Source organism: Orbicella franksi, chromosome 8 (genome assembly GCF_964199315.1).
Source record: "Orbicella franksi chromosome 8, jaOrbFran1.1, whole genome shotgun sequence".
Taxonomy (NCBI): domain Eukaryota; kingdom Metazoa; phylum Cnidaria; class Anthozoa; order Scleractinia; family Merulinidae; genus Orbicella; species Orbicella franksi.
The window spans coordinates 22,348,521-22,374,471 of NC_138152.1; the positions used below are offsets into that span (position 1 = coordinate 22,348,521).

The 25,951-nt window shown below is 38.4% G+C and overlaps 2 protein-coding genes and 1 pseudogene across 3 annotated transcripts in view; 1 reads left to right on the forward strand and 2 right to left on the reverse strand.

The window, feature by feature from the left end:
• Positions 1–25,951, reverse strand: part of LOC145494250 (uncharacterized) — a 448,804-nt gene that overhangs the window by 361,669 nt on the left and 61,184 nt on the right. The gene's annotated exons all lie outside the window — the stretch shown is intronic.
• On the forward strand, positions 5,689–7,320 carry LOC145495460 (uncharacterized). The gene has a single exon (XM_081475084.1). It carries the CDS (start codon positions 6,601–6,603, stop codon positions 6,985–6,987), a length of 387 nt encoding a protein of 128 aa, XP_081331210.1. The 5' UTR covers positions 5,689–6,600; the 3' UTR covers positions 6,988–7,320.
• Positions 7,393–10,994, reverse strand: LOC145495450 (uncharacterized; annotated as a pseudogene). The gene is made up of 2 exons (XR_014050420.1): positions 9,538–10,994; positions 7,393–8,506 (listed from the first exon to the last, which is right to left on the reverse strand). The product of XR_014050420.1 is annotated as an uncharacterized LOC145495450 (transcript).

Here is a 25,951-nt window from a genome sequence, read left to right on the forward strand (position 1 = left end):
CGTAGCCTGTCGCTAACTTAGTCACGACACGGACGGAAAGGCAGGAACTGTATTAACACGAGTTAACGACAGACTTATTATTTTGGACAGTAACTGCTATCACTCGTATCGGACAGGTTCCAGAACCAGTTGATTATTGATTGAATGTAGAATTTGTTACTACATTCTTTGTATTCAATCACCACACTGCATCTGATATTGCCTCTTTTATGCTCTCTTACACCGACTTGTTTCACCATTGATCGCTAAAATTGAGTTTACTAGTTCATATAAGTAGTTTTTTTGAAAAAAACATTTCAGAATAAAAACTAGCGGTAAAAAACGACGTTTCAATCTCTCTGAGATCATTTTCAAGTTGAAGAAAAAACGAATGAAATATACATATGTAAGTACAAGTTAGGGCGTGAGAATGTCAAACGATAAAATATGTAAATGCAAACGCTAAAATGTAAGTGTTAAAATAATAAAATACTATAAAGAAAACCTATACAAATAACTTCGCACGGATTGAATCTGACTGTTTGTTCAAGGTTGGCTTAAGCTCCTTTATAAAGGGCATTTCGTAGATCAGGCTGTCGAAATTACTTTAGCACTTTCTCAAGATCTTAAAATCACGATATATGTCACTTGGGACTGTTCCATGGTGCTCTTTGATGTGATTCCCCATTGAAGACGATCCTTTGTATTCCTCAACGCGTTGATAGAGGTGTCGGCACGTGTACCCGACATAGTTTGCATCACACAAACTACACTTGTAGTAGTAAACAACGCGTTGCTGGTTAATGATAGGCGGCTTCTTTTCTTTTGGTTTGATCTCATGTCCGGTCTTGCGGCTTGTATACACGGGACGAATATCAATTCCAATTTTTCGGCCTAGTTCCCCAAGTTGTCTTCGCGCGGAATTCCATGTTGTTTCTCGTTCTACGAGAAACAACATGGAAAGTATCCAGTAAAAGAGTTTTGTTTTCCCATTTTTATTTTTTATTGTTATTGTTTTCTCTACGTGGTACCCTATATCGGAAAGGGAAACTCCTAGCACACAATCTTTAATTTCCCTTTTACCGTGCAATTGAGACTGATTGTGATTATTTGTTGGTAGGTACTTGCAAAACAATCAGTTGAAAGATTTACCTGAGGATATTTTCCGCAACAATACCAAGCTGCGGACCCTGTGAGTAGATCTCCCCATCAAACTCTAGATTACCAAACCCAAATTCCCAACTAGCCAATCATAAACTGTGTCTACTGTCTTGATATCCTGAGACATCAAGTCACGGACCTGATATGGCTACAATATCAGGTCATTTGGCCGAATTTTGGTACGGTAAATACCTAATCGTTCCTTTCTGGTCCGCTTTGGCGGCATATCAGGCTGGTTTTGTCTCGCCATGGGTATTTCGGCTGGACTACCTCTCGTAAAAGTTCGAACCATGGTTCGGCCAAACTCACCTGGTATGCCGCTGCGCGCAGTTTAAGAAAGTAAGTGAGAGAATAATTTGTCAGGTAACAAGTCCGCCTGTTAAACGGCCACAGAACAACCAACGGCGTGGGGTTCTGTATCCACTGCACTCGAAGATAAATTTAAACTTTTTTTATGAACCACTAGATAGACGCGAGAATCCAAACTTTATTTCCAATAAGGTGGACGTCAGCGACATTTTCTTCCTTTTAAAGTTTCGGTCTTGATAATAAGAATGCCACTCTTGTCTTCGAAGCAGTCTCCAATCGTTTTCCCAAAGTGTACTATCAATATTTTTCTTTAAAGTGCACCTAACCCCCAAAATTTTTTTTCGCGAAAACGAATCCTCTTGTTACTCGAAGCATTTGGGCGAAAAAAAATTTGAATTTGGTTGAATCCTCGATTTTCTATGCCTTTTGAAAGGCGCGCCTGAAGTCTTACACGACCGCGTTTTAGGGAGTCTGGGGTGGTTGCTGATGACGTCTACCCAGGAACCAAACACAATGGCGCCTCAGTCAGCTCTCTGTAATTGCTCGAGAAAATGGAAAACAAAACTGATCGTTCCAATATATTTTGGGACTAAAACGTCCAGGTTTTGTTCCAGAATCATTTCTTTTTCGTCACTGGAGTCAGAGTTAGGTTTCGATTCGGAAGACACCGAAATAAACTTCGATCGAGCACGTTCGACAACTGTGAACTCACTGCTTAGAGCTTTGAAAACAATTTGCAATATTTCAAGCGTCGACGGGGAAGACTTCTTTGCGGACGAGCTGCTTGTATATTAGGAATGGAAAGCTAGATATGAAGAGGAGGAGTAGGCAAACGAAAAGCAGGAATGAAAACTCAAGGACTGCTTTGGATGGTAATTTCGTCATCTAAACACAAGATTCCCGCGCGTGTTTAGCGCGCTTACGGTCTCCGTCCCCGATTATGGCTCCTGGTCGCATTCAATTTGGCGAAACTAAACTCTTTGGCTCTCTCACCTCTATAATGTGTATTTTCTGTGAAGGCTGGACATAAATTACGACGTAGAAAACTAGTAGAGCCCTACAATACGAAGAAAAAAACTTGAATAAATCAAGTAAAGACAAGAGAGAATCTACACTGCCTTCTTCATTTATACAACAATTGACATTACAAGCCTATCCATAAACGTAGTCTAGTTCAGGGTCGCTGACGCCGTGTTGCTCCAAACAGTCAATTCCGGCTGTTAAAAATAACAGCGCTTTTTAGTTAAGTTTTGGTACAAACAAAGTTTACCATGACGATATGCACGTGTGAGACAGTCAATTTAGAGAACAATTTTGTTTCAGTCGGGTGAGGTCAACGTCCTGCGCTCTGATCGAAATTGATTGGTTAAGTGAGAGCAAACTTATTCATGCAAAGAAAACACGTGTGTCACAGAAACCGTGATGACACAGCACTGTTTAATTGTCTTTCCTGTCAAAATTCGAAACATGTAAAGAACAGACGGAAAATATGCAATACTGATTGAGAAGCCCTTACCATTTCCTTCCATGCATACATTTACCCTTAGGTCATGATTTGTTGTGGTTAAAAAGGCTCTTTTAAGAGCTAAGAAAATTTCCTTTAGAATGTCACGGATAAAGTCAAAATACCACGGTCTCTTAATTCGCCGACGAGCTGACAGCCTCCTGTAGATTAAATCCAACCATGTACAGGTCTCGTCTTTTAACTTTGCTCCTGTGTTGAGTAATGATTCACACAAAATGGAAAAAGAATCTTTTCCTCGAGCATGTTGTTCGTAAAGACCTCTTAAATGTCTTTTTGCCGCTTGTTTAACAAAAAAATGCAGGTCACTGCATTCTATGAAACAATTGACAGCTGACTCAGTAGCTGTAGTAGCTGACTCAGTAGTCTCGTAGCTCTTCTGCGTCAATACGAGTCACTTCTTCGAGAACGTCTTCAAATGGTAGAGAAGGCGCCATTTTGAAATTTGTTTTCAATTTTTATGCGCGCGTCCGTTGATCCGAGATGTAATCACCCCGGCATTTTTGTTGGCTCGTTTGCCCGAGACGATTGATTGGATACAGAATTTGTGACATTACATTCTTTGTACCTAATCACTGTGCTGCATCTGATCTTGCAAGTTTTATGCTCTCTTACACCGACTTGTTATACCATTTGATCGCTATAATTGAGTTTACTAGTTCATGTAGGTCATCATCTGGGTTGCAACGAATCCGAAAATGTTAATTTTAGTGGAAGGTCATATGAAGCATAAATGACCAGATACATTTCTTACGAAATGCGCGGAAAAGGTGCAAAACTGATTTGGACATCAAAGAATAGTATACGAATTTGCAACAAATTCTTCACAAAATCTCACAAAAAGAAACGGCGGTTCACGGAGAAATACGCTTTGTCGATAGAAGCGCCTTTTGCGGGTACTTTAGAAAGAGTTGGTATTTCTCGATGGATAAATCAAAGTGGGAGATATATTTTTACAACTCCTTGGGAATAAAATGACATATGCAGGCCACGGAAATGTAGTTCTGAGTGGTCAACAAAAATAACAAAACGTTCCGGTGGGACGTGTTATTAAGGTCGTGGCTGCAGTTATGGACTATGCACTGTGGCTTTTCTTCAAATGGAGTTTACAAGCGGATGGACTTCGACATTGATATTGGCGATGACAATGAGTTTGTTTCCCCACATTAGTGTAAATTAACCGAAGGTGAAGAAAACATGATCAAAGGAAGATGACACCTCCGTTTGTGTTTTCCCTTGTTGGAAAAGCTGTCAGAAGAAATTATCCCTATCGCTCAGCTCACTTTAGTGTGCTTTGGTTGCTGGTTCATAATCATTTTTTGTTTCGCTTGCATTGGAGGTGTTCTGTTGTTGAATTAAAAAATTGTTTTCTTCGCTAATCACTACCGCGCTTTGAGTTGCTCTGTTTTTCTGTGAACGCAATTAATTATTTCTGCCCTGGTTTCTCAATCTGTCACTGACCGCGCTCCGAGCTACAGGAGTTGTTTTATCGCTGTACCAGTGTTCACAACTAGTCCTGTCGCTTCTTTCCCAAGACCGCCATGCTTCTAGTCGTTGGTTGGTATGCCGACATTCAAATTTATTTCTCTCGCTGAGCGCTACTGTCCAAGCAGCTCCAATATATTTGTTGTTGTGTTCAAAATTTTTTTGTCACTGATCGTCACACTTCGAGCTGTTTTGTTGCTGAATTCCAAGTTATTTCTGTTGCTGGCCGCTTCACCGCGAGCTGTTAGGGACTTCAAGATCCAACAACGCGGGCGTGACTAAAGCTGACCGGAAGTAAAAATTCCAAAATGACTACCAGAGCGCATGATCGTGACGTGAACAAGTCGCGTCCTTGCTCAAGACCAACGCGCTGGACGGCATTTTCACGTTGTCAACAAAGTGTAAGTATTTCGACTTATTTCACTTAAAAAAAACACAGTAAATTGGCACTTTTTCTTTGTAGATCGAAAGCCTCATCATCCCGGCTGCATTCGTCTTGTTTTTTTTTTCTTTTGGATTTTTTTTTCTGGCTCACTTATATTTTTGAGCAAAGTCAGTTGTCATGGCCTCAGACTCCAAACCGCAGTGAGTAGATTCTTGCGTTGGTCGTTCAAGGAATTATAGCTATAAAAGAAATAATTATTTGCTGTATAAAAGCAATGTTGTTCCCCATTACAGTATTTTCTTTACCATGAAGATTTTCCTAGTATGTTCAAATTTTTTCGAGATTTTAATTTTAGAGGCTACGAGCACAGAAGTTTCACAAAGACAAGAAAACAAGTTAACAGAACCATATAGACGATTATGTTTGCCAATTAAAGTGCCTATGAAGTAAAAAATAATTGCTGCTTATTTGAAAGGCTTTTCAAAGTAAAGAAGAATAGCGTTTCCCTTTTTGGAATATCTTTTTTCGTTCTAGAGATATTTACGTCTTTGTATTATGCAAATGAGCAAAGTGATGACGCCATAGGTGGTTCCACTTGAACAGTAAAACCCTGAATCAAGAATATCTCTAGAAATATTGGAGCAGTGTTCTTCAAACTTGGCACCACAAATGCGCACCACAAAAGAAACAGAATGACACCTTCTGTGTTGTTGCCATGGCAACACTTAAACCTCCACGCTTTTTCTGTGAAAAACCAAATATGCCAATTTGCAACCCTTCGAAAAGGGACAGAAGGTCTTGCTCGGAAAACACATGATTCCCATATTGTCTTAAATCTTCCCATTAGATTGTTGGGGGTTGATGATCCTTGCTAAAGATAAAATCTGGTACTGTTAGTTTTAATTAAAACAGGACCAGCAGTGTAACTGTTACCGTGGTGACAGCACGACGGGTGTCATTTTGTCTCTTTTGTGATATACATTTCTGGTGCCAAGTTCAAAGAACACTGCTCTAATATTTCTAGAGATATTCTTGATTGAGTGTTGAACTGTTTTAGTGGAACCACCTGTGATGTCATCACTTTTAATACAAAAACGTGAATATCTCTAAAACGAAAAAAGATATTCCAAAAAGGAAAACGCCATTCTTCTTTACTTTGAAAACCCTTTCAAATCAGCAGCAATTATTTTTTACTTCATAGGCACTTTAAGTGCTTCTGTACGCAAAATGTTTGCTTAAGCTGTTAGCGGGCTTATAACTGGATATACACCTTGATTGGCAGGTTAGATTTAATTTTTCTTAGAAGTCATCATTTTCACATATAAGCTTAATGCAATATTCAAGGTTGGCTTTAATTTTTTGTTGTTGTACACGTATATTTAAAAATGTATCGCTTATTTTTGTCTCCAGGACTATGAACTGGACGGTGGACCATGGTTCCATTTTTTGCCGAGAATTAATCTTTGTAAACCCATTCAGTGCAAAGAAGAAAGCCGTTCAGCGAAGTGCCTAGAGGCAAAAAGTGGCGGGTACCCTAAACAGCTTCACAGATCCTGATTTTTACCTGGATGAACACTCAGTTCGAGACCATATTGGGGTTTTGGTCCAACCATTCAAACGAAAGGAGGCCAAGGGATTGAAGGAAAGCGGTCCAAACCCTACGAAAACAGAAGTGGACGTAGCCATGTAACAGATTATTACCACTGAAGAGTCTGCCGATGAGCAGCACGACCTTGAAGACGGCAAAAAGAAGGACAAGATGCAGGGAGACAGACTGAAAATTAAAGCAGAAGAAATGCGCAGGACTGCTATGGAGACCATGGGGAAAACACAGAAGAGAAAGTCCGCGGAAGGACAGAGCAAAGCAAAGAAATGCAGAAGAAGTGGGAGTGAAACGCTTGAGTTTCTTAAACTTAAGGAAGAGCAAGACATGGATGTTCAGAAGCAAGAATTGGATTTGAGAAGACAGGAGCAAGAGGAGATGGTTGAAGCACAAAATCAGCAAAGGGATATGTTTAAACAAATGATAAAACAACAACAGGAACAACAGAAGCAAAGGCATGACATGCAATCCTTAGCAATGCTCCAACAGCGGCAGCAAACTACAGCATTGATGAAGATTATTGAAACACTAGTTCCAAAATAAACAAACTCCATTTTGCTTTAATTCCCCCCCCCCCCCCTGTTGTTATTGAACTAAGTTTGCCTGGGCTTTTATTGAAAAGCAATATATCAGTAGTGTAACTGTGTTAGATCTTCGAATTGATGACTGTAGTCTGGACTTAATTTCAACGTTTTTGGAAGATTCAAAATTTATTTAGTTATTCTTTTTTATGAATTAACATTGATGCTGACAGCCACAATAAACCTGATTTATTTGTTGTGTTTAATTTTATTTGACATTAATGGGCTCCTCTTGGTATCTTTCCATATAAATCTAGAACAGTTCTTATGTTAGGTGGTTACAAGCGACTGCACGATTGGGAAAAATAATCCCCTAGGGAAGGTGTGTCTAGGTCAAAAAATGGGATGTTGAATTACCGTAGAAACATGTCAAAACATTTTGAAGGATTGCACAGACAATTAATGTACATTTTGCCTACTTGGCTGAGCCCAATCTTACGATTCTTTTTGAAATCAAGGAACTTAAATAAGTTACAATATTAGAAAAAAGCCGTTCAACGGAAGAGCGGACTGCACTCATGGAACCGTTGTAAGCTTGCTGTTTGGGAGTCAGTACTCGCTACCGGAAAGGTGCCTGGAGATGTATCCGAAGTAGCTACGCTGGATTCCCATAGATACACATCGGTTGGCTGGTTGTTGAGACAGCATGTGCCCGGAGACTGTTGTAAAGGCCTCACTCTGCCAACATTAGGGAGTTTAAGCAAATCACCACGGCTGGTGCTACTACGGCTGCCGTGACTGAAAAGGTCTGGGGAGAGTACGTCTCGGTGGTCTGCCAGATTTTAACTTTAGCGAGTAAAGCGAAATACAAAGATGAAAGAAACATCGGCCAAGGAGTTTAAAATCTCTTTTATTTAGTTTCTCACAGCCAAATGGCTTCGCTCAAAGGACGATGGCCGTTATTCGGTAGGACGAACAGATTATTTCTGAACGAAAGCGAATGCCATACACTTTGTACCATGACAATTTGGTGGATGAAATATATAATTTCAGAGACAAATATCTCAAAGAATATCGAGTGAAGAACACAAATATATCAATACTCAAAGAAGCAAAATAGCATCGTATAGTTATCCAGATATAAAACATCTTCACTAAACCCTCAAAGCAAACTTAACCGAAGAAAAACAACTTCGTGCTCAACACGAATATTTCACTTGACTCGCTTCCCCATTCCAACACCTTTGCCAAATTCAGGATACGGATTTACAAGCATATGAAAGGCAACCTTGACACAATCTTTGACTTAAATTGAGTTTAAAGGATAGTATCCGATGGAATTCTTAAAATGCCGAGATGTCCGTTGAAAAGGGCCAGAGAAGCGAAATAAACCCGACGTAGTAGCCGCTACGGCAAAACATCCCGACTCGCGTAGTCAGATTTCACGCTACGGCTGGATGCAACGGACGTACATGCGCAGTATCTCGTTTTTGGGGAAATTTACTTCCGGCAGCCGTATCAGAGCCAGCCCTAGCGATTTGCTTAAGGTGGTATGGTACCCTCAATATGGACCAAAAAGTTTGTTTAAATATGGTGAAGAAAGATCAATTGTGTGATATTGCACTCAAGAAGAGAAATTAAATTTCTAGAGTTTTACTCAAAATGGTTGCTATGGAAACCAGCCACAGCCTTTTGAAGTAGTGTTTTATAGTATTGACGCCAACACTTCCTGCTCTTTTACCAAACAAGAATTGACTGTCAAATAAGCATATCATGTAAGTTTCTGTTTTGTTTTGTGATATAAACTTAAGTTTTGACAGTTACCTCCTTTTTTCAGTGCTTTTTACAGCTTTATTTGGAAATAACCTTATTTTTTACCACACCCAGTGGACAAATCATCTCATGTCACGTGACAGACCTTAAAATGTTACGATTTTTTTGGTTTATATCATCACGACACTATTGGTCTGATGAGCCCAAGTTTCAGAAATTCTACTTTAAAGCCTTGCAAAGTAGAAATGTTGGCGCGAAGTCAGTCGGTACAAAAGTAAACTTTTGAGAAAAATGTACTTTAAGTTTTTTAGACGAAGTATTAAGCATTTAACGAGCCGCAAATAGTGGACGGGGGGGGTGCAGATTGGATCTCTGGGGAGGGGGTGCAATGGTTGTTCTATTTTGTAAAAAGTTTCCGCAGTTGTGGGAAATATTCCTTGTCATAAGGGAAATGAATGAGCCTGTGATGGCAATTTGAGGCAAAGCTTTTCACAAATAATTATACCAATCGAGTTGTGCATGTCTTAAAAGTTTTTTCTAAATAGTTTCGTTGATATAAGTTAAAAATAATCTATATTTTTGGTCACGTTCTTATACTAAACAGTCGTTGCTATGGCCGTTGCCACGTGAAAAAACTTATACCACTGTGTACTTTCCTTACATTTCACATTCACCTGGAAGGAACTTCGGCAAGATCACTTCAAAATGTTTTTGACCAGTCCTCCAGGGTCTTAAGTCTTGTATTTCCAAGAAATTGAATTTTTCATGAACATCGCCATATTTTAGGGTACCATACCACCTTAAACTCCTTATCGCTGCGTCCTGCTTCCTTTCTTCTTTTTAGACAAGATACAAGATTAGAACTTAAGTATATAAATAGAAAGCAATATTGATGCTCAGGCAATTTACTTGTTTATTGCTGGCGGAGAGAGGCAAGGGGAAAATGGGCCTGTGGGGGTGACGGTGAGGGCAGTCAATGGAAAAGCCCATGAAATTCGTACTCGTTTTTTCAACAATTGTTTTAAAATTTGTTCTTATTATAAGCATAGTAATTTGCTAGTAGCACGCCTTATCTAATGGACCATACAAGTGTGCAATCAGCCCATTTGGTAGGACCACGCACTGAAATTTCAATCCATGTACGCGTTTGTGGCCGTTCTATAACAATCGTTGGTTTTCCCCAGGTCGACTAATTGGGCGCACAGTTCCATCTACGAAACCAAAACAATTGCTTAGTGGCGCCCCTTGGTTAAAAACAGCTTCCGCGTACTTTTCCAGCTCTGGTGGATTTAAAATGGTTCGGTTCCATCGCGTGATTCTGTGGCTATGATGTGCATAAATCCAGTCTGTTACGGTGTTGCATATCATGCAAAGTTCTGGTACTGGCCTTCCAAAAATAGGTATCATGTCTGATTACCGACAAGGAAAGGAATATCGCTTCAGAAGCACGCAAAGCCGTTCTGTTTCTTCGCAAACCGTTCCCTGCTCGTACACAAAGTACTGCGAAATTTGAAGAACATCTTATACCAGAGGAATGTGGTGCTTTTCCACCCTGAAGTTTGCCCTACACTCGGCTTCATTTTGGCTCTCTAAATTGAACGGTGGGTAGTTATAGCATGGAAAATCCAAGTTGTTTGAACTGTTCGAAAAGCAAAGCATATTCTTCGATCGTAGTTATATTAGAGGCATAGCTGGCCAGCAAAATTTGGCGAGTTTCCTTAAAAGTCGCCATTAATCGGTTTCTGTTACTTCAGAAATAAGCTAATTTCGCTACTCTTTTCATTTTATCCATGGGTAGCCGCGTCGTTGAATCCCGCCATCTTAACTTATTTTTCCCGCCACGAACAAGGCGTCCTCGATACAGGCCCCACGCGGCTAGACGACGTCCGCGTTTTTGCATCTTGAAGTCCCTATTGTGTCACTGTACCACTATTCAACATTATTTCTGCCGCTGAACAGTTCTGTCCATCTCCGAGCTATTGTTTTGTTGAGTTATTTTGTAGGCAGATCGCTACACTCCGAGTCGTTTTATCCGCGCTGTTAAGGTTCAAATAAACTTCTGTTGCATGGTTGGAAATTGCTTTGTTGTGGTATAGTATTCAAATTGATTTCTGTCACTAATCGCTAAGCTTGGAGTTGTTTTGGTTTTTGGATTCAAAATATTCAGTTCAGCTACCCTCCGAGTTTTTTTGCAGCTCGGCCAGAATTACTCCTGTCGCGGGGTATTTTTTTAATTTTGTCGCTTGGGTTCAAAAATAGTTTTTCTTTCGAAGCTGCGTTTAGAAGTAATAGGATCGCTACAGATTGAAACAGTATTTTATGTTATGTTACAATATCGAACAATATGAGACTTCTCTACATGTTGTTATACAAATGAAAGCAAATAAATTCATTCTTGTTGTGATCGCCGTATTCTTGATTCAAATTCTCAGAGGACTAACTTTGATATTTCTTACACCTGGTGTTTTTATTCCAAAGAGGTTGTGGAATCTGTCATTTCTCTTTAGGCACATCTACTGAAAAAACGTATTTCCACGCGGAACGCCCTTTCAAAATTCCGTGATCAACGGGGTGAAAGGTATTATGCGGACGTCTGGGGAAATACACTTCCGTTTCCGTTTAAATCCCAACCAACGCCCTCAATGTCCCTCTCTGTCCCCTCATTTTCTCTTGGTTATATATGCCGTTGATAAAGACTTTCGCAACAAATTAAATAACAAATTAGTTTGGGCTGTATGATCCCCGATTTTTGTTTTGTTTTGATTTCTCTTGCTCATGCCAAGCATTTTTTTTTTCCAGTAATCCGGTTTTCTGTCAGAATCCTAAAGTCATTCCTTAAAACAACTGCAGGTTTGTACCAGATCTTCGAGTGGCTTCAGGAAAGAGTCTTTTCGACCAGCAGGCCCCTCGATTTCTATTCCAAAGGGAAAGCAAATTTCTTTTAGTTGGGCTACCTTACATTTTGATTTTAGCATGCCACGCTTTCCAAGGCCACAGATGTCATGGCCATTGTATTCAACTGGATGCCGCCAGTTGACCGCTTAGTACGCCGCTACCTGCAGTTCCTGCAGCTGTGTTTCTGGTTCCCACGCTTAAAGATCTTCTTCACTGATGGCTTTAGCTTCTTCAACAAGTAGTTCTCCAGGTGCTTTTTCCTGACGTTGCGTTGCTGCAAGTCGTGAGAAATGATAAGCTGTCTGCTTGGCTGTTCGCCATTCTTCTGGAGTAAAACAAAGCTTACCACTCTCGTCCCTTGCAACTCTCATTTCTTTAGCTACCTTTGCTTGATCTTCTTTGTTTCGTTCAGTAGCAAAGTAAACATACCAATTGGTAACATTCTCAAGTGACTGAATCACATTTGACAGTCTGCTGACCAAAAAATTTTTAGTTTCTCAAATGATCAATTTGATGATCTTTTTCTTAAAGTAAATTTACAATTCCACGGCTCCTCAGATTTTTCTGAATAGTTGAGATCTATAGACCAATTTCGATATATTAAAATTCAGCCTAAGACAATAGATCTCAATTCGAGGCTCCGGGTAAGTTTAGGAGGTTTATTCCCCAGAGCCTCGAGTTGAGATCTATTGATTTACGCTGAATTTTAATATATCGAAATTGGAGTATTGTACTGATTTTCTGAGATCAATCAAACAATCCGGTGAAACATTAGATGCCGTGATTTATAAACGCACGTCCACTGCAGGTGAAAAGGAAGGAGAAACTGACCTCTACATATACTTGGGAATAGACTTATGAAAAGAGCAAGAGAGATGAAAGTCTGCGTCTTAACTAGAGCTAAATTCAGAGAGGTTTTAATCAATAGAGACCATTCTGATCGGTATCGGAAAGGTTAGGTTTTTTTCATCCTTCTAAATTGGGAAGTAGGACGCATCTTTTTATTAACTCTGAAGATCATTACTTGATCTTTGAAGTATAACTTACCTGTTGTCACCTCTCTATTAAACGTTTCCAACAGAAACCTCTTCCTGACCCTTTCTAAGCAATAAGATATGTATTGCTTTATTATTCGTGAAGGCACCATCGTTCTAATCGCATTCGGAATAGTGATTTTCTCCCCAGAATCTAGCTTTACTTCTTCAGTGCCATAGGAAACGTCCTGTATAAAATTTGCATGAAGTGATTTGTTTTCACCCGATCAAGTCGTGTTCGTTTTACGGGCGCGGACACCACTGGTTGTCCTTCTCCTGCAGCATGGCGACGGGCTTGATCGATCTGCCATTTGCTAAGACCTGGAATCATCTCTCTGAGCTCCTTCTTTGAAAAATGTTTCGCAAACATTGACAGAATTTACAATCTAGTTTGTCGACTTTCAGCTTCGTGATACATCCCCAGCAAAATCGACAGTTGGTCTGTAGTCACTTCTTCTTTTATAGCACGTGCTCTGCTTTCGTTTCCTTTTTACCTCATGGTATGTACTTCATACCATGAGGTATAGTGATGGTTGGATTTGTCACTCCATTCCCGTTAGACAATTAATTTATGCATTAAATCCGCATTAAACATGAATTAAACACGTTTCCCCCTGTCCCCCATACTAGGTTTAGTTTTGTCACAAAGTCGTGTCATTGTTTTATGTTCATATACGTGCGGGAGGGGGTGGGACAAAGGTGGCAGTACATGTTTACAAAATGGCGTCTGTTGTGTCGAGCCCGACGCAAAAATTGTCAAGGCGAGTTTTCTTTCCTTTCGCTCCATCTTTGATCAAAGTACACTTTTGAAGACCTCACAAACGAACAGGAAATGTGTTCAAGAAAGCTCGAGTGGAAAGAAATGGGTTTTAAAGTCTTAAACGTTACGATGTCTCCAAGATACATTTGGATGACGAGGAATAGAATGCACAAAACGAACTATTCGAAATGAATGCTTTATGGTCTGGGGAAAAAGGTAAGCTGCCCTCCTTCTACTGTATTGCATTTTGAATTTTCTAAAAATACTCGCAGGACGTATGATTTAAAATTAAATGCGCTTTTAATATTTCGCAATTCGCTGGGAAGCTGTTCGGAAAATGTCACATGACAAAGGAGATCGATGAAGCTTTCGTCAAGTTCCCCTCTCGCTGGGACTTAAATGCCACAACTGTGACAAGCTATAGAGATTGAACACAACTGCCAAACAAATGCTAAATACAATATACGCCAAATAACAAATACCATAACAAATACAAAACATCAAACAACAAATAAATGCCAAACAGGTCACGATCTGTTACTTGCTGAATACCACCTGAAATACACCAAGGTCAGGAGCAATTAATTATCGAAGGTAATCCTACAATACCCGAGCAGTTTGAAAATCAAAATAAAATACCAGTTCAGTTGTCAAGTAATTGTCAGTACAGAAATGCAGATAAAAATGTGAATGTGTGGAATTCTGAGCTACCATTGTCTCCCATCCTCAGTTTAGAATGACACGTGAAAGAGAACCCTCCATAATTTCTTACAAAATGGTTACCAGACTTTCTAATGGCAAAAAAAAAAAAAAATAAATAAAATAAAAAATAAAATAAAATCTCGGTGAAATTATACATTAGAAATTAATGTCACGAAATCCTCCAAGCTGAAGGCTATGTTGTGTGGATACCATGGTTGTCATTTCTTAGAGTGATATAGAGGTTTAAAATTCATGATTTTCTCAAAGAAGTATTTCATTAGACAAAGTTTAAGTTTGTGTATTTTTTGAACAAGGACTCCAAAGCATAAAAACTTGCCTCTGTTTTGTATGATAGCTGAAGGTAATATTTTCAGAAAATTAAGGCAGCTCCAAATGAAAACGTATCATTTTTTGAGCAGAATCATATCATTGAGTGGAGATATGGAGTCAAATCCTGGTCCTGCAAATGAGTTCCGGTATTGCATATCAGTACCTTTTATATCACCCACAAATTCTGTCTATTAGAATTCAGATTGTCTCAGTTAGGCAGAACTGCACTTGATGTTGAAGGAGGTGGTGATTGCGTTTTTAGGGCTGTATCACATTAACTCTATGGAAATCCTAATAGTCATTTCTATGTGCACAGTGTTGGCATTCAGTATTTAGTGAATCACCCTGAACAATTATATAGAGAGTAAAACTGAGCATTCTTGGCAAGGTTATTTGGAAAGAAAGTCATGTCAAGGAACATGGGCTGATGCTATCGTAATTCAAGTTGTTGCCAATTGTCTCAATTTATCAATTCATATTGCTGAATCAAATCCAACTTTTTCTCCAGTTACTGTTGTTGAACCAGTGAATGTTAGAAATGCCCTAAACATTTACATTAGACACCTAGATGAATTTCATTATGTTTCCATTGTAGAAAACAGAACAGTGGAGATAAGTGACAACAGCAAACAAACAAAGAAATGCAAATGAAAACAAACCAGTTAATAACAGTGAAAAATGTAAAGCTTACAGAAGAAAATACATGAGAGAATACGTGAAAGACAGAAGAGCTGATGATAACTTTAGAATAAATGAGAATCAAAAACGAGTACAAGGCTGCAACATTAATAGCAAAACATCTAGGAACAAGAAACACCAGGCTGCTAAAAGAACAAAATTGAACCCAGAACATGTCAGAGAAATTGAGCAGCGCTCCTTCAGAAAATGAAAATCAGATAACCCATAGCACATAAGGCAAATAACCAAACAGTTGGTAAGAAAAAGACAAAAGGCTAAGGTTCTGGCAGGTGTATCACTACTAACATGTAGCAGTCGTGAGTTGCAGCCACAAGAAAACAAGTACGATGCAATTTCTGTGATAAATTTGTTTTACAAAAAACATTGCATGTGGCCCAGAATATGTATGCACTTGTTGTGACCAATTGTGGTTCAAGTGCTCTGTAGCGAAATGTGATCCAAACAAATATAGGGTATGTTCACTAGACATTGTTGAGTCCTGTCTTATTGGTTTTAAAAGTGTCAATTACACTGAATGGATCTGCAGGACTTGCAATAAAAAAAATATAAAAAAAGTCTGAAAAAGCAATTGTCTAACTTGCAATACAAAAGGTCTAAAACAAGGCAGGTTACCCATCTGTTCTAAAGGCAATAAGATGGGTTTTCCTTGTAAGCCTAATGTATTGAATTTGACATCACTAGAAGAGTGACTAATATCACCTCGTATACCTTTTATGCAACTCCGTGAACTATCTAGGGTTGGTCAATTGTCTATTCATGGAAACATTGTCAATGTGCCAAGTGATGTAAATTCGACTGTTCATTGTCTCCCAAGGCCAAGAAGCAAATCACAGACCATTCCAATAAAACTTAAAAGGCGACTTGGTTACAAGCATCACTATCAGTTTCAGATTGTCAGACCTAAGAAAGTATTAGATGCAGCCAAATATCTTGTAGACACTAGTGAATTACAGTATTTAAAACTGAAGGCATAAAAGTGCAAAATGCATGGCTAGATGGCATAACTTCGCAACCCATGAAGAGTGGGGTGAGTTTGTTCAAAACCCTAACACATCCAGTGCTGATGTGCAAACTAGTGAAATCTTCACAAATTGTCAAAACAATATTTGCACTGCTGATGTTCACAATTCAGACAGAGAAAAAGACACTAAAAGGATTACCAGTGTTTCCTGTCAAAATGTTATATTTATTAGATGAAGACCTTATTTCTATAAACATGCTCAACTAATGGCTGCTCATGAACATGATGCCCTTTTCAACTTAACACCTTACAAATGCAACACTTCTTAGTTCCAAAAGAGGCAAAGGACAGTACTTCATAGAATAATTACCACATACCATGAGGTAGCTCGAAGGAGCCTTTGATTTGACAAGAGTTGTATCTAAAGAACGCCTCGGTCCTTCCAGTACTTTCTCTTCTTGATCTGGTGCAATGTTTGTTGACACCTCAGTGAGAACTTGAACCACTTTTCGCAGGTAGTAGATCTTTCGGACGCTTGATATACTTTCCCAATTCAAATTTAGAGTCTAGGCTATCGGACTAACTCTTCCATCTGATATATGTGCCAATGCTTCATTCAAGACTGTACGTTTCTCTTTCTGATACTGTTCTTTATCTACCCAAAAGCTAATCTCTTCATCTTCTTCTTTAAGGTCAGTAACAGTATTGTTAAGTGTGCATTCAAGCTTGAAGGAAGCGGAATATGATAAGTTAATGTTGTCTAAGTCAGTAGAGTTAGACAACAAAGTCTAACCCAGTAGAGTTGAATCCACTGCATTCGTTCACTGTAGACTCTTTCTTCTTGTAATTACTGCATTCCTTTCCAGTGTTTTCCACTTCATCCTAGATAGGTGTGACTTAATTAATGACAATATTCATTAAAACATATCGCGTTATTTGTTTTCCTTAGTTTACGAGTTCAATATAAGTACCCGACATTTTTCTAGATAATATCATACATATCAAGTTTCAATTTTAATTCAATCCCTTAATTAAAAACTGACAAATGTGCTTTTGCTAATAAATAGTCGACTGCTGTGAAAGTAAAGAATTCCGCACCTATTTCTCATCGTGGTGAAGAGCTAAAGAGATTTCTATACAAACTGGGGAATATCTCAATCCTCTCCAATTGAAATATAATTGGATAAAATGCAACCATTTTCGGAAAAACCTTGGCAACTACGAAGCATTTGATTTCGGCTAAGCGTTGGGTCACAATGTAGAAATTTTATCTCTTTTTTGTTCTCTGACCAAGTAAAGACAGACAAGGCGAGCAGAAAGCCATTAACAGGAACTTTTTACCCCTTTTCTACCCGTGGGAGGGGTAACCATTGATAGCGACCAAATTCCACGACTTATTTAATCAGGAAATAATACGATGCATTAAATTTTAGTCACGTGGCTTGATATCTAACAATGTGTAAATAAACGATGTGTAGGCAGGCTGCTGTACCGCTAGCCACCCTACACAAACCTCTGTTTGGCAAGCAAATACAGTGACATTGGCAGCACTTTCTACCCCACCCCTGTTAAAGGCACAAATTTAATAACCAGTCACAAATGTAATAAAAGTTAAAAGTGTAATAACAATTGGTCACAAATGTAATAAGGTTAAAAGTGTAATAAAAATTGGTCAAAAGTGTAATAACGATTGATCACAAATGAAATAAAGTACACAAGAATAATCACAGTTGGGCAGTAACGTAACAAATATCTTGGGGAAGATAATTAAGAAAGCACATATGCTATCTGTATCCTCCCCTTGAATAAAAGGAATAGAAGGCAACAAAATGTTACGCATATTGCGGCTTTGCACAATTATGGTAGGCATGGTAAGTTCTATTTATACACTTTTGTAAACTTGTTTATTGTCTCATAAGGTTTTAAGATATAGTCTCGTTGTTGCAATCTACGAGAAGATTTAAGACGGCCTGTGATGTCAAGCGACGGTTTAATCGTCAAAATTTGAAATTGTTGACAATTTGACCCATTGCGTTTGCTATAAACTCGACAACAACGTTCATTTAGAACAGTTCAAAGGAAACTAACATTTCTTTATTAATAAGAAGCCATACAAACAGAGCGATCGTGGGGTGGAAACTGCAAACGAAAAAGCACCGGGAACATCAAACCTTACAAAACTCTGAGCACTATTAATCGAAATTGTCAACAAAACGGATTTAAAGCTATAAAAGCTGTAATTGCTGGTTATGCCGCAGTTTGAAAGACTTCTGACGAATAATGGCAACTTATGTGTACTGCAGGATATCTGTCATGTGCAGATGACGGATGACATCTTTTCACGACCAAACGATCAAAATATGACTAAAAATGACCAAAAAAAATCGCTTCATGATATGGACAACGTGACTGTTTTTACTTGTTGAATAATAATCGTCATCATTACGCAACGAATCCCATATATGATCATGCAGTTACTTTCATCTTTCATCCCTGAGATAACAGATATCCTGTGATATACATAGGTTTGGAAGAAATAGAAATTTAAGAAATAATAATGACAAAAATTCACACCGCCTGCACTGGACCGTTCATATCGCAGTCATTTTTTTTTTTCCCAGTAAACTTACGATTTTTATAGCTAGCAGTTCACGTTTCGAAAAAAAATAAGGAACAGTCCAGTTTTGACCATGTCTAGAGAATGTGACAAATCACGACTCGAACTTAAAATAACTTGAACTGACTTTGAGTAATTGAATTTGAATAAATAAGTAAATAAATAAATAAATAAATAAATAAACTTAATCCATCTTTGGTTTCCTTGGGACAAAGCCATGTGTTGCTTTGCTTTCCAAAAATATACCTTAAGTCATTTGACAACGTAACGATTGTCGACTCCGCCCCCTAAGAATCTTTCATTTTGATTGATGAAGTTTAAACGAAAACCTTGAAAATTTTTCAGCACTGAAAAAAAAATAAGATAAAGAAAGCCATAGATTGCAAATAGGGAAGCAAATAAATATACAGGTCAGGTTGACTTTCAGAAAACAAATTATAAAAATATTTCTTTTTTTTTCAAAAAAAGCCATTTAACAGCACTTAACCATTTAAACAAAGATGTGATTTGACACATTTCCTAGGCATAATCAAAACTGGACTGTTCTTTAATTTTCTTCTAAACGTGACCTGCTAAATATGAAAATCGTGAGTTCAATATACCATTTTGACTGAATAAAATCCCTGCGGTATCAACAGGATTGTCTAATCCGCGCGGGTCGCGGGTCGCGGGTCGCGGGTAAACAGTAAGGGTCGCCAGTAAACAGCGCGGATCGCGGGTAAACGGCGTAGGTAGTGGGTAAACAGTACGGGTCACGCACAAAAATAATCGTAAACAAGAAACCTGAAGTCAACGTTTTGAAAGACCAATAAAAGATGATATTTGGTAGATCTATCTTCAATAATATATCGAAAACACCTGCACTTGTTCCTTTGACTCTCGTGACCCATATTATATTTATAAATTTAATTACCGGCCTGGTAAAATAATCCTGATAAGCCGTCATTTGTTTTTCAGACCAATAAGTTTAAAGCCAAATTCGCAATTAGCACGGAAAGAACTAAAGACCATGTCTTGAGTCAAGAAATTTGTTTTTTAGACGGAAAGGAAAAGAGTTGCAAAGGTTTAGTTTCACTGACTGCTAGCCGGTCTATCATCCTCTTCTCAGAAGACTTATGCGTCTGGCTACAATGGAATGTGAAAGTTAAGACTCTTGCTCAGTCGAGCTTTTGTGAAAGGATGGACGACCATGGATCTGTTTGTATATCTTGTCATCATAAATAAAGTAGTTGTCCAACGTTGACATCCAGGATTATGAGGTGATGCTATCCTTGGATGTAGTATCACTATTTACAGCTATTCCTGTAGATAAAGCCTGTGATCACATAAGCAATAAACTACTCAAGGACGACACACTTTCTTCACGCACGAGCCTGGACAGCAATGAAATCATTTCACTGTTGAACTTTGTCTTATCTAACAGCTACTGTATTTATGATGAAAAGATATACAAACAGATCCATGGTTTCGCGATGGGTAGCCCCGTCAGCCCTGTGGTGGCGAACTTGTGCATGCAAGCGATCGAAGAAGTGGCCATCAACACGTCTGAAGTACAGCTTAAAGTATGGAAACGCTGTGTGGATGACATTTTTGTATTATGAAAAGGAATGCTGTCAACTCCTTTCATACTACACTTAATTCCATCGACCCACGCATCTCATTCACCATTGAAGAGGAATCTGAGCAACAGATCGCTTTCTTAAATACTTTGGTTTCCCACAAGGATGACACGATCACTATCGGTTTTCAGCAGAATTCTACTAGTATACTAATGCAAATGCTGTAATGTGATTGGCTGAGCCATTGAACACTATCAGCTATTAGTGTGCAGTGGCTGGAGGTCGTCTAGGAAATGGCGACGTTTTTTCGTTTTTCCAAAGTTTTGGAGGAAAACTGGAGGAAATGAAGGACACTTACGGCTTATTGAAATTATTGAAAAAACTGATGCGCGCGTGCACACAACTTCAATTTTAAATGACAATTCAATCCGAGCGATCTGTTTTTTTTTCTGGCGCAAAGTTTAATAATACGTCAAGAAATATCTGGAAACCGTTATTTGAAGTAAACTATAGTAAGAATTCTACCTCATCAGCTATCTCATAGAAATCAAGAGCGAATAATCTAATTGTTAAATATCGCAAAGCAACCCACACGGACAGATATTGAGACTTTTCTGCTCACCATGACAAACGCCAGCTGAGACCCTCCTACATCGCGCAATTAAACTCCCTAGCACATCGTAAGGGAAAAATACCGAAATCAACCACGTCACTGATGCTCTACAAGCCAACAACTATCCCTCCTATGTTATTTCCAGCATCTTGAAGCAGAAATTTTCCAAACCGCCCACACACCTAAACAATTGGTTTGCATGTTTTGTTTGTTTGTTTGTTTGTTTTTTTAAAGGGCTGCGCCTTAAGGGAACCCTAACAGTTTTACCGTCCTTCCCTTCATCAATGGTGTCACGCTACCACTGACAAGAATTCTTCGAAGGCGAGACATTCAAGTTGTAAATAAGCCCTTCAAGTCTTTACAACAAAAGTTTCCTTTTCCCAAATTCAGACCATGCATCAAAAATCAAGCGAACGTGATTTATAAGATACCCTGCGCCGATTGTGATTGGTGTTATGTAGGCAAAACTGGCCGGTGTGTTGAAACTCGTAAGAAAGAACATATCAGGAATGTCAAAACATGTACTAATGGTCAAACATTGAGAAACATGCGTGGTCATTCGACCATTGCATAGATTTTGATAATTCTAGTGTCGTCAACAAAGGCTTTTTTCGCATTAGAAAAACTTTGGAGGCTTGGCACACCTCTGCTACGAAGCATGATGACAATAATTCTAAACCGATTCCAAACGAGAATAGTATTCTTTTATAAACAATAGTCACCTAATTTAAACATTTTCACTTTGCTCTTGTTCTTCTTCTTATTTTTATCTCGCCTTTTCTTGCATGTATTTTGTCATTCTGCATTCCATTTTTATCCGTCGAAGGCTGTAGATTGACAGCCGAAAGGTCATGTTCTTTTTAAAGATTTTTAGACAGCGAACATTTTTATCGTAACTTTGATTTCGTTAAAGTTGTTTCAAAAACGCTCGACCGAGTAAGAGTCTTAACTTTCACATTCCATTGTGGCGAGAAGAATAAATCTTCAGAGAAGAGGATGATAGACCGGCTAGAAGTCAGTGAAACTAAACCTTAGCACCTCTTTACCCGTGACCCGCGCTGATTAGACAGTCCCGATATCAACGGTCCACCGCAGGCATCGTGAACTTTTACCATTATTTCCTAAATTTCCAGTTTTAGTTTGTTTACGTATTTAATTATTCTTTAAATTCATTTTTTAATTTTATGTTACTTTTAAGTTTTCTTCGCATATTTACTATTTTTTTTTTACTTTTTTTAACACTCCGCACTCCGCGTTTTTTAGAACAGCCTTCAGGTAACGCCTTGTCATAAAAATACACCTGTCATCTCTTTTTTGAAATTAAAGATAGTTATTTAGTGCGTCATGTAGTCTAGCGTCTTTAAATTTTTTTGTTCTTGAGAAGCAAACACATGAATCGATAATTTCTTGATGCTTCTTTGAAGTGCGTAGAAAAAAAGTAATTAGATTAACAAATCATCTGCAGTTCCTCTGAAGATAATTAAAAAAAGAAACAAAATAAATTCAGGGAAAATGTTCAACAATAAGCTGGCGAAATTTCAGTCCATCGGTTGAGGGACTGCAAATTTGGAAATATAAAATTAAAAGGTGGGCCTATCTTCGCTAAATTTTCGATCGGAATAAAAGCGAAAAGTTTTGTTTGTTTGTTTTTTGGTGACGTCATCCTTGTAAAGCATTCTAACGCCTTAACGTCAATGTTAATTCATACCAGAAAGGGATCACCTTGCTCTAACAATAGGTGATTGGCAGGTAACGTGCGGCAGGACGAGCTCATGGCGGCAATTGTCTTTTCAGTTTACCTCATCTTCCGATCGTGGTTAGTAAATTCAAAATTATTGCTCTATGTCTAAAAACACCATCAAATCTCGTGTTACTAAACATAGTTTTCTTTCGCGTAACTAATTTTCATGGAGATGCTGGTTTATGCGAGTGAAATATGCCGAAAGTAAAGACAAAGTCCTGAGCACATTCCTAAAAACGGAACCACAGGCGAGAGCTCTGAGAGAAAGACAGTACAGTGAAGTCACTTTTAAGTTAAACAGCGTAATTTCATTAGTTAAGAAAAAAGTTTCACTAAACCCAGTTATGTATTTCATTGACGCTTACTGAACAATTAAATGGTATTATTATATTTGTGATCATTTGTTTTTACAGTTGTGATCTTTACTACATTTGTGAGCAATTGTTATTAGACTTGTGATCTTTGTTACATTTGAGGCAGATTGTTATTACTCTTGTGACCTTTGTTATGTTTGTGACTAGTTATTACATTTGTGCCTTCACAGGGGTTGAGTAGAAAGTGCTCCTAATCCGTCTGTATTTGCTTACCAAACAGAGGTTTGCGTAGAGTGGCTACCCTTACAGGAGCCTGCCATTACATTTGTGCCTTCAACACACCGCCTCGTTCCGCCCTTAGAGACCAACGAACATTGTGGCGAAACCAGATTACTAGCGGTCTCCGCTTTGATACCTTAATAAATATGATATAAGAGACGGATAGGAAGAGCTGCCGGACCTTTAAGAACGCTAATGAGAATTAAAAACAAAAAAAAGAAAAAAACATCATGTTTACGTAGAACCTGCGACGCGCAACTCTTTAACTCTATTGGCATCTTCACAAAATTGTTTCGGGGTCGAATAAATAAAGCGGTGCTGTCAGAGTTTATATATCATCCAAGGGAACAGTGTTCCACTTTTAACCCAAAACATTCACCTTAAAGATTGCCCTCACATTTTGAGTTTTCATCCTCCACTTTTAATCTGCTTGGATGACCTTTTCGACCAGTGTTACACAGGCTGAAACAATATTAGATTTACTAGTTTTAAAATACGCAAAAAAATGTTGATTTCAATTAAAGGAAATGTTACATTGTAACAAAACAACGCATCTGTTATTGGCTGAGATTTCCGAACTAATAAGAAACTACACGTAAGGTGAAAATACCTTAATGTAACATATAAAAAGTAAATTAACTACCAAAAATAGGTCAATTGCGAGGAAATAATTTGAATATTGCCTCATTTTACTTACCGGATCCTATTGGAACTGAAGCTTGAAACTCCTGATATATTTCTTTCGACACCTGTTTGTTTACCCGACCAGGATTTTTTTAATTTTTTCGCTTCATCACTGTAAGATGGGTGAGAACACTGGACTTGAACTTCTGGTAATGTGTTGTTAATTGGTATCTGTGCTTTGGACATACGGTAATCCTTTCCCTGTCTTCCTCTGATAGTGAATGCAATCCTGCGCGATGAGAATAACATCAGTCTCGTTAATTTGTGTCCCGAAGCCTTGACTTCGACTGACACCCAGATTAGTTGAATAATCTGTTAAATCCTTTCTGAGAAGTTTTAGAGGAATAACATAAAGCTCAATTGGCGCGTATGGTGTTGGACCGCACACACTGTCAGCAGCTGAAAATGAGCAGCTCATTTTGCGTTTTACATTACGCTCAGGAGGAAGGGGGTGACTCTATTGTTTTCCGGTATTGATTCGTGACCGACTCGTCGCAGCCATTGTGACGTCACATAGCAACGAGTGAGCGCTTCGAGTGGCCTATTCAGATTACGCCATTGAAGAAGGACGACAGAGGTTAACAAAGACAAAAAAACAAGCCTAATATCGCTTTTGTTCGCTAACTAAGTGTAGGTGTCTACAGTTTGTTGTTGCTTTTTGTCTGTGTGCATAATCTGTTTTAGCTTTAAGCGTGCGTAGTCGTGTATTCTTCTTGTTATTTGTTGCGGGTAAGTGGCGGGACCGCCATCTTGAAAACCGGACCAGAAAAATCAACGTAAAACGTTCGCGTTTTCTCTCTGAAAAGTGCTACAAATAGTCTTGTTAATAGGAGGTTTTATCCATTGATAATATACGTTTAATCTGCGTGTCTACCTTTCTCGATTGAACCGGCCGTTTCTCTCATCAATCCATTTGAGAGTTGTTTATTTCTTGATTTCCACCAAAATTTCCCTGCGATATGATCGGTTTATCTCTGTTTTGGAGCACCTCTGTTGGTAGTTATCAGGCCTTTGAATTCAATTCTTGGTGTTAGACTTTATTGGCCTTTTGTGCTGTAATTGTGTCCGCTGTACGGTAGAATTTCTTGGCTTTAATCGTAGAGCAGTTTTCTTTTCTTTTCTTTTCTGTTCTTTTTTTTTTTTTTTTTTTTTTTTTTTTGTTCTTTTTTTTGTGTTGGGTTTTTTTGTGAAGGTTTGTTGGCCTTGTTTTCTTATCTAGTTTTTTTCCTTCTCGGAACAGATAATGTCCACGGAAAACATAGAAATATGCCATTTTTTGGCACCAAATGAAGGCTACTTTTCATAAAACTTGCATTACCAAATAAAACATTGATTGATTGAATCCGTTTTTGCTCAAACACTGGAAGTCCATAAGCTTCATTCTCGTTCAGTGTGCTTAGCAGCTAAAAATCATCATCATCATCATCATCATTATCGTCGAATATTAACCCTGGATAACCCTTCAGTACAAAGTACTGTTATCAACAGGGTCCTGCTACGCTCTCATTCTGACCATATCTGGCCATACAAACCCTGCCTGTTCCATTTTTAGTGGTTTTATTTGTAGTTAGTGTTATAGCAGTTAGGGCTGAAAACCTTAATATTGGCCTTAGAGAATTCGCCCTATTTTGCTTTGTTTTGTGTCTTCATTGGTCGATGTTCAGTTATCCTTGTGTACTGAAAAATGGTTGAATTTCACCACCCTAGCTTTCTCTTCACTATGGCATTAAAGTGAAAAGGTTGGTAACATTTATTCTGGTTGCTGATAAAACAGAAAAGTCACATTTTTTTCCTTCCCACCAAAGTATAACTATCTTAAATTTGAGATCTCCAATTATTTAACTTGCCAATTGATTTTTACTAGCAATCAAGCTGAGGTAAACCTTTACATGACTTTGTGCCCTTAAAGAAATATGTTGGGCAGTCACAATCAATGGAAGTTTAATTGGAGGTGTGGAAGGGCCCCTAAGGGGGTGCATAAATGAAGCAGGAACTTGTAAATTTGACAGCATGATTGAACAATAT

Coding starts and splice junctions, on each gene's coding strand:
- LOC145495460 (XM_081475084.1), top strand. CDS start 6,601: ATGCAGGGAGACAGACTGAAAATTAAAGCAGAAGAAATGCGCAGGACT.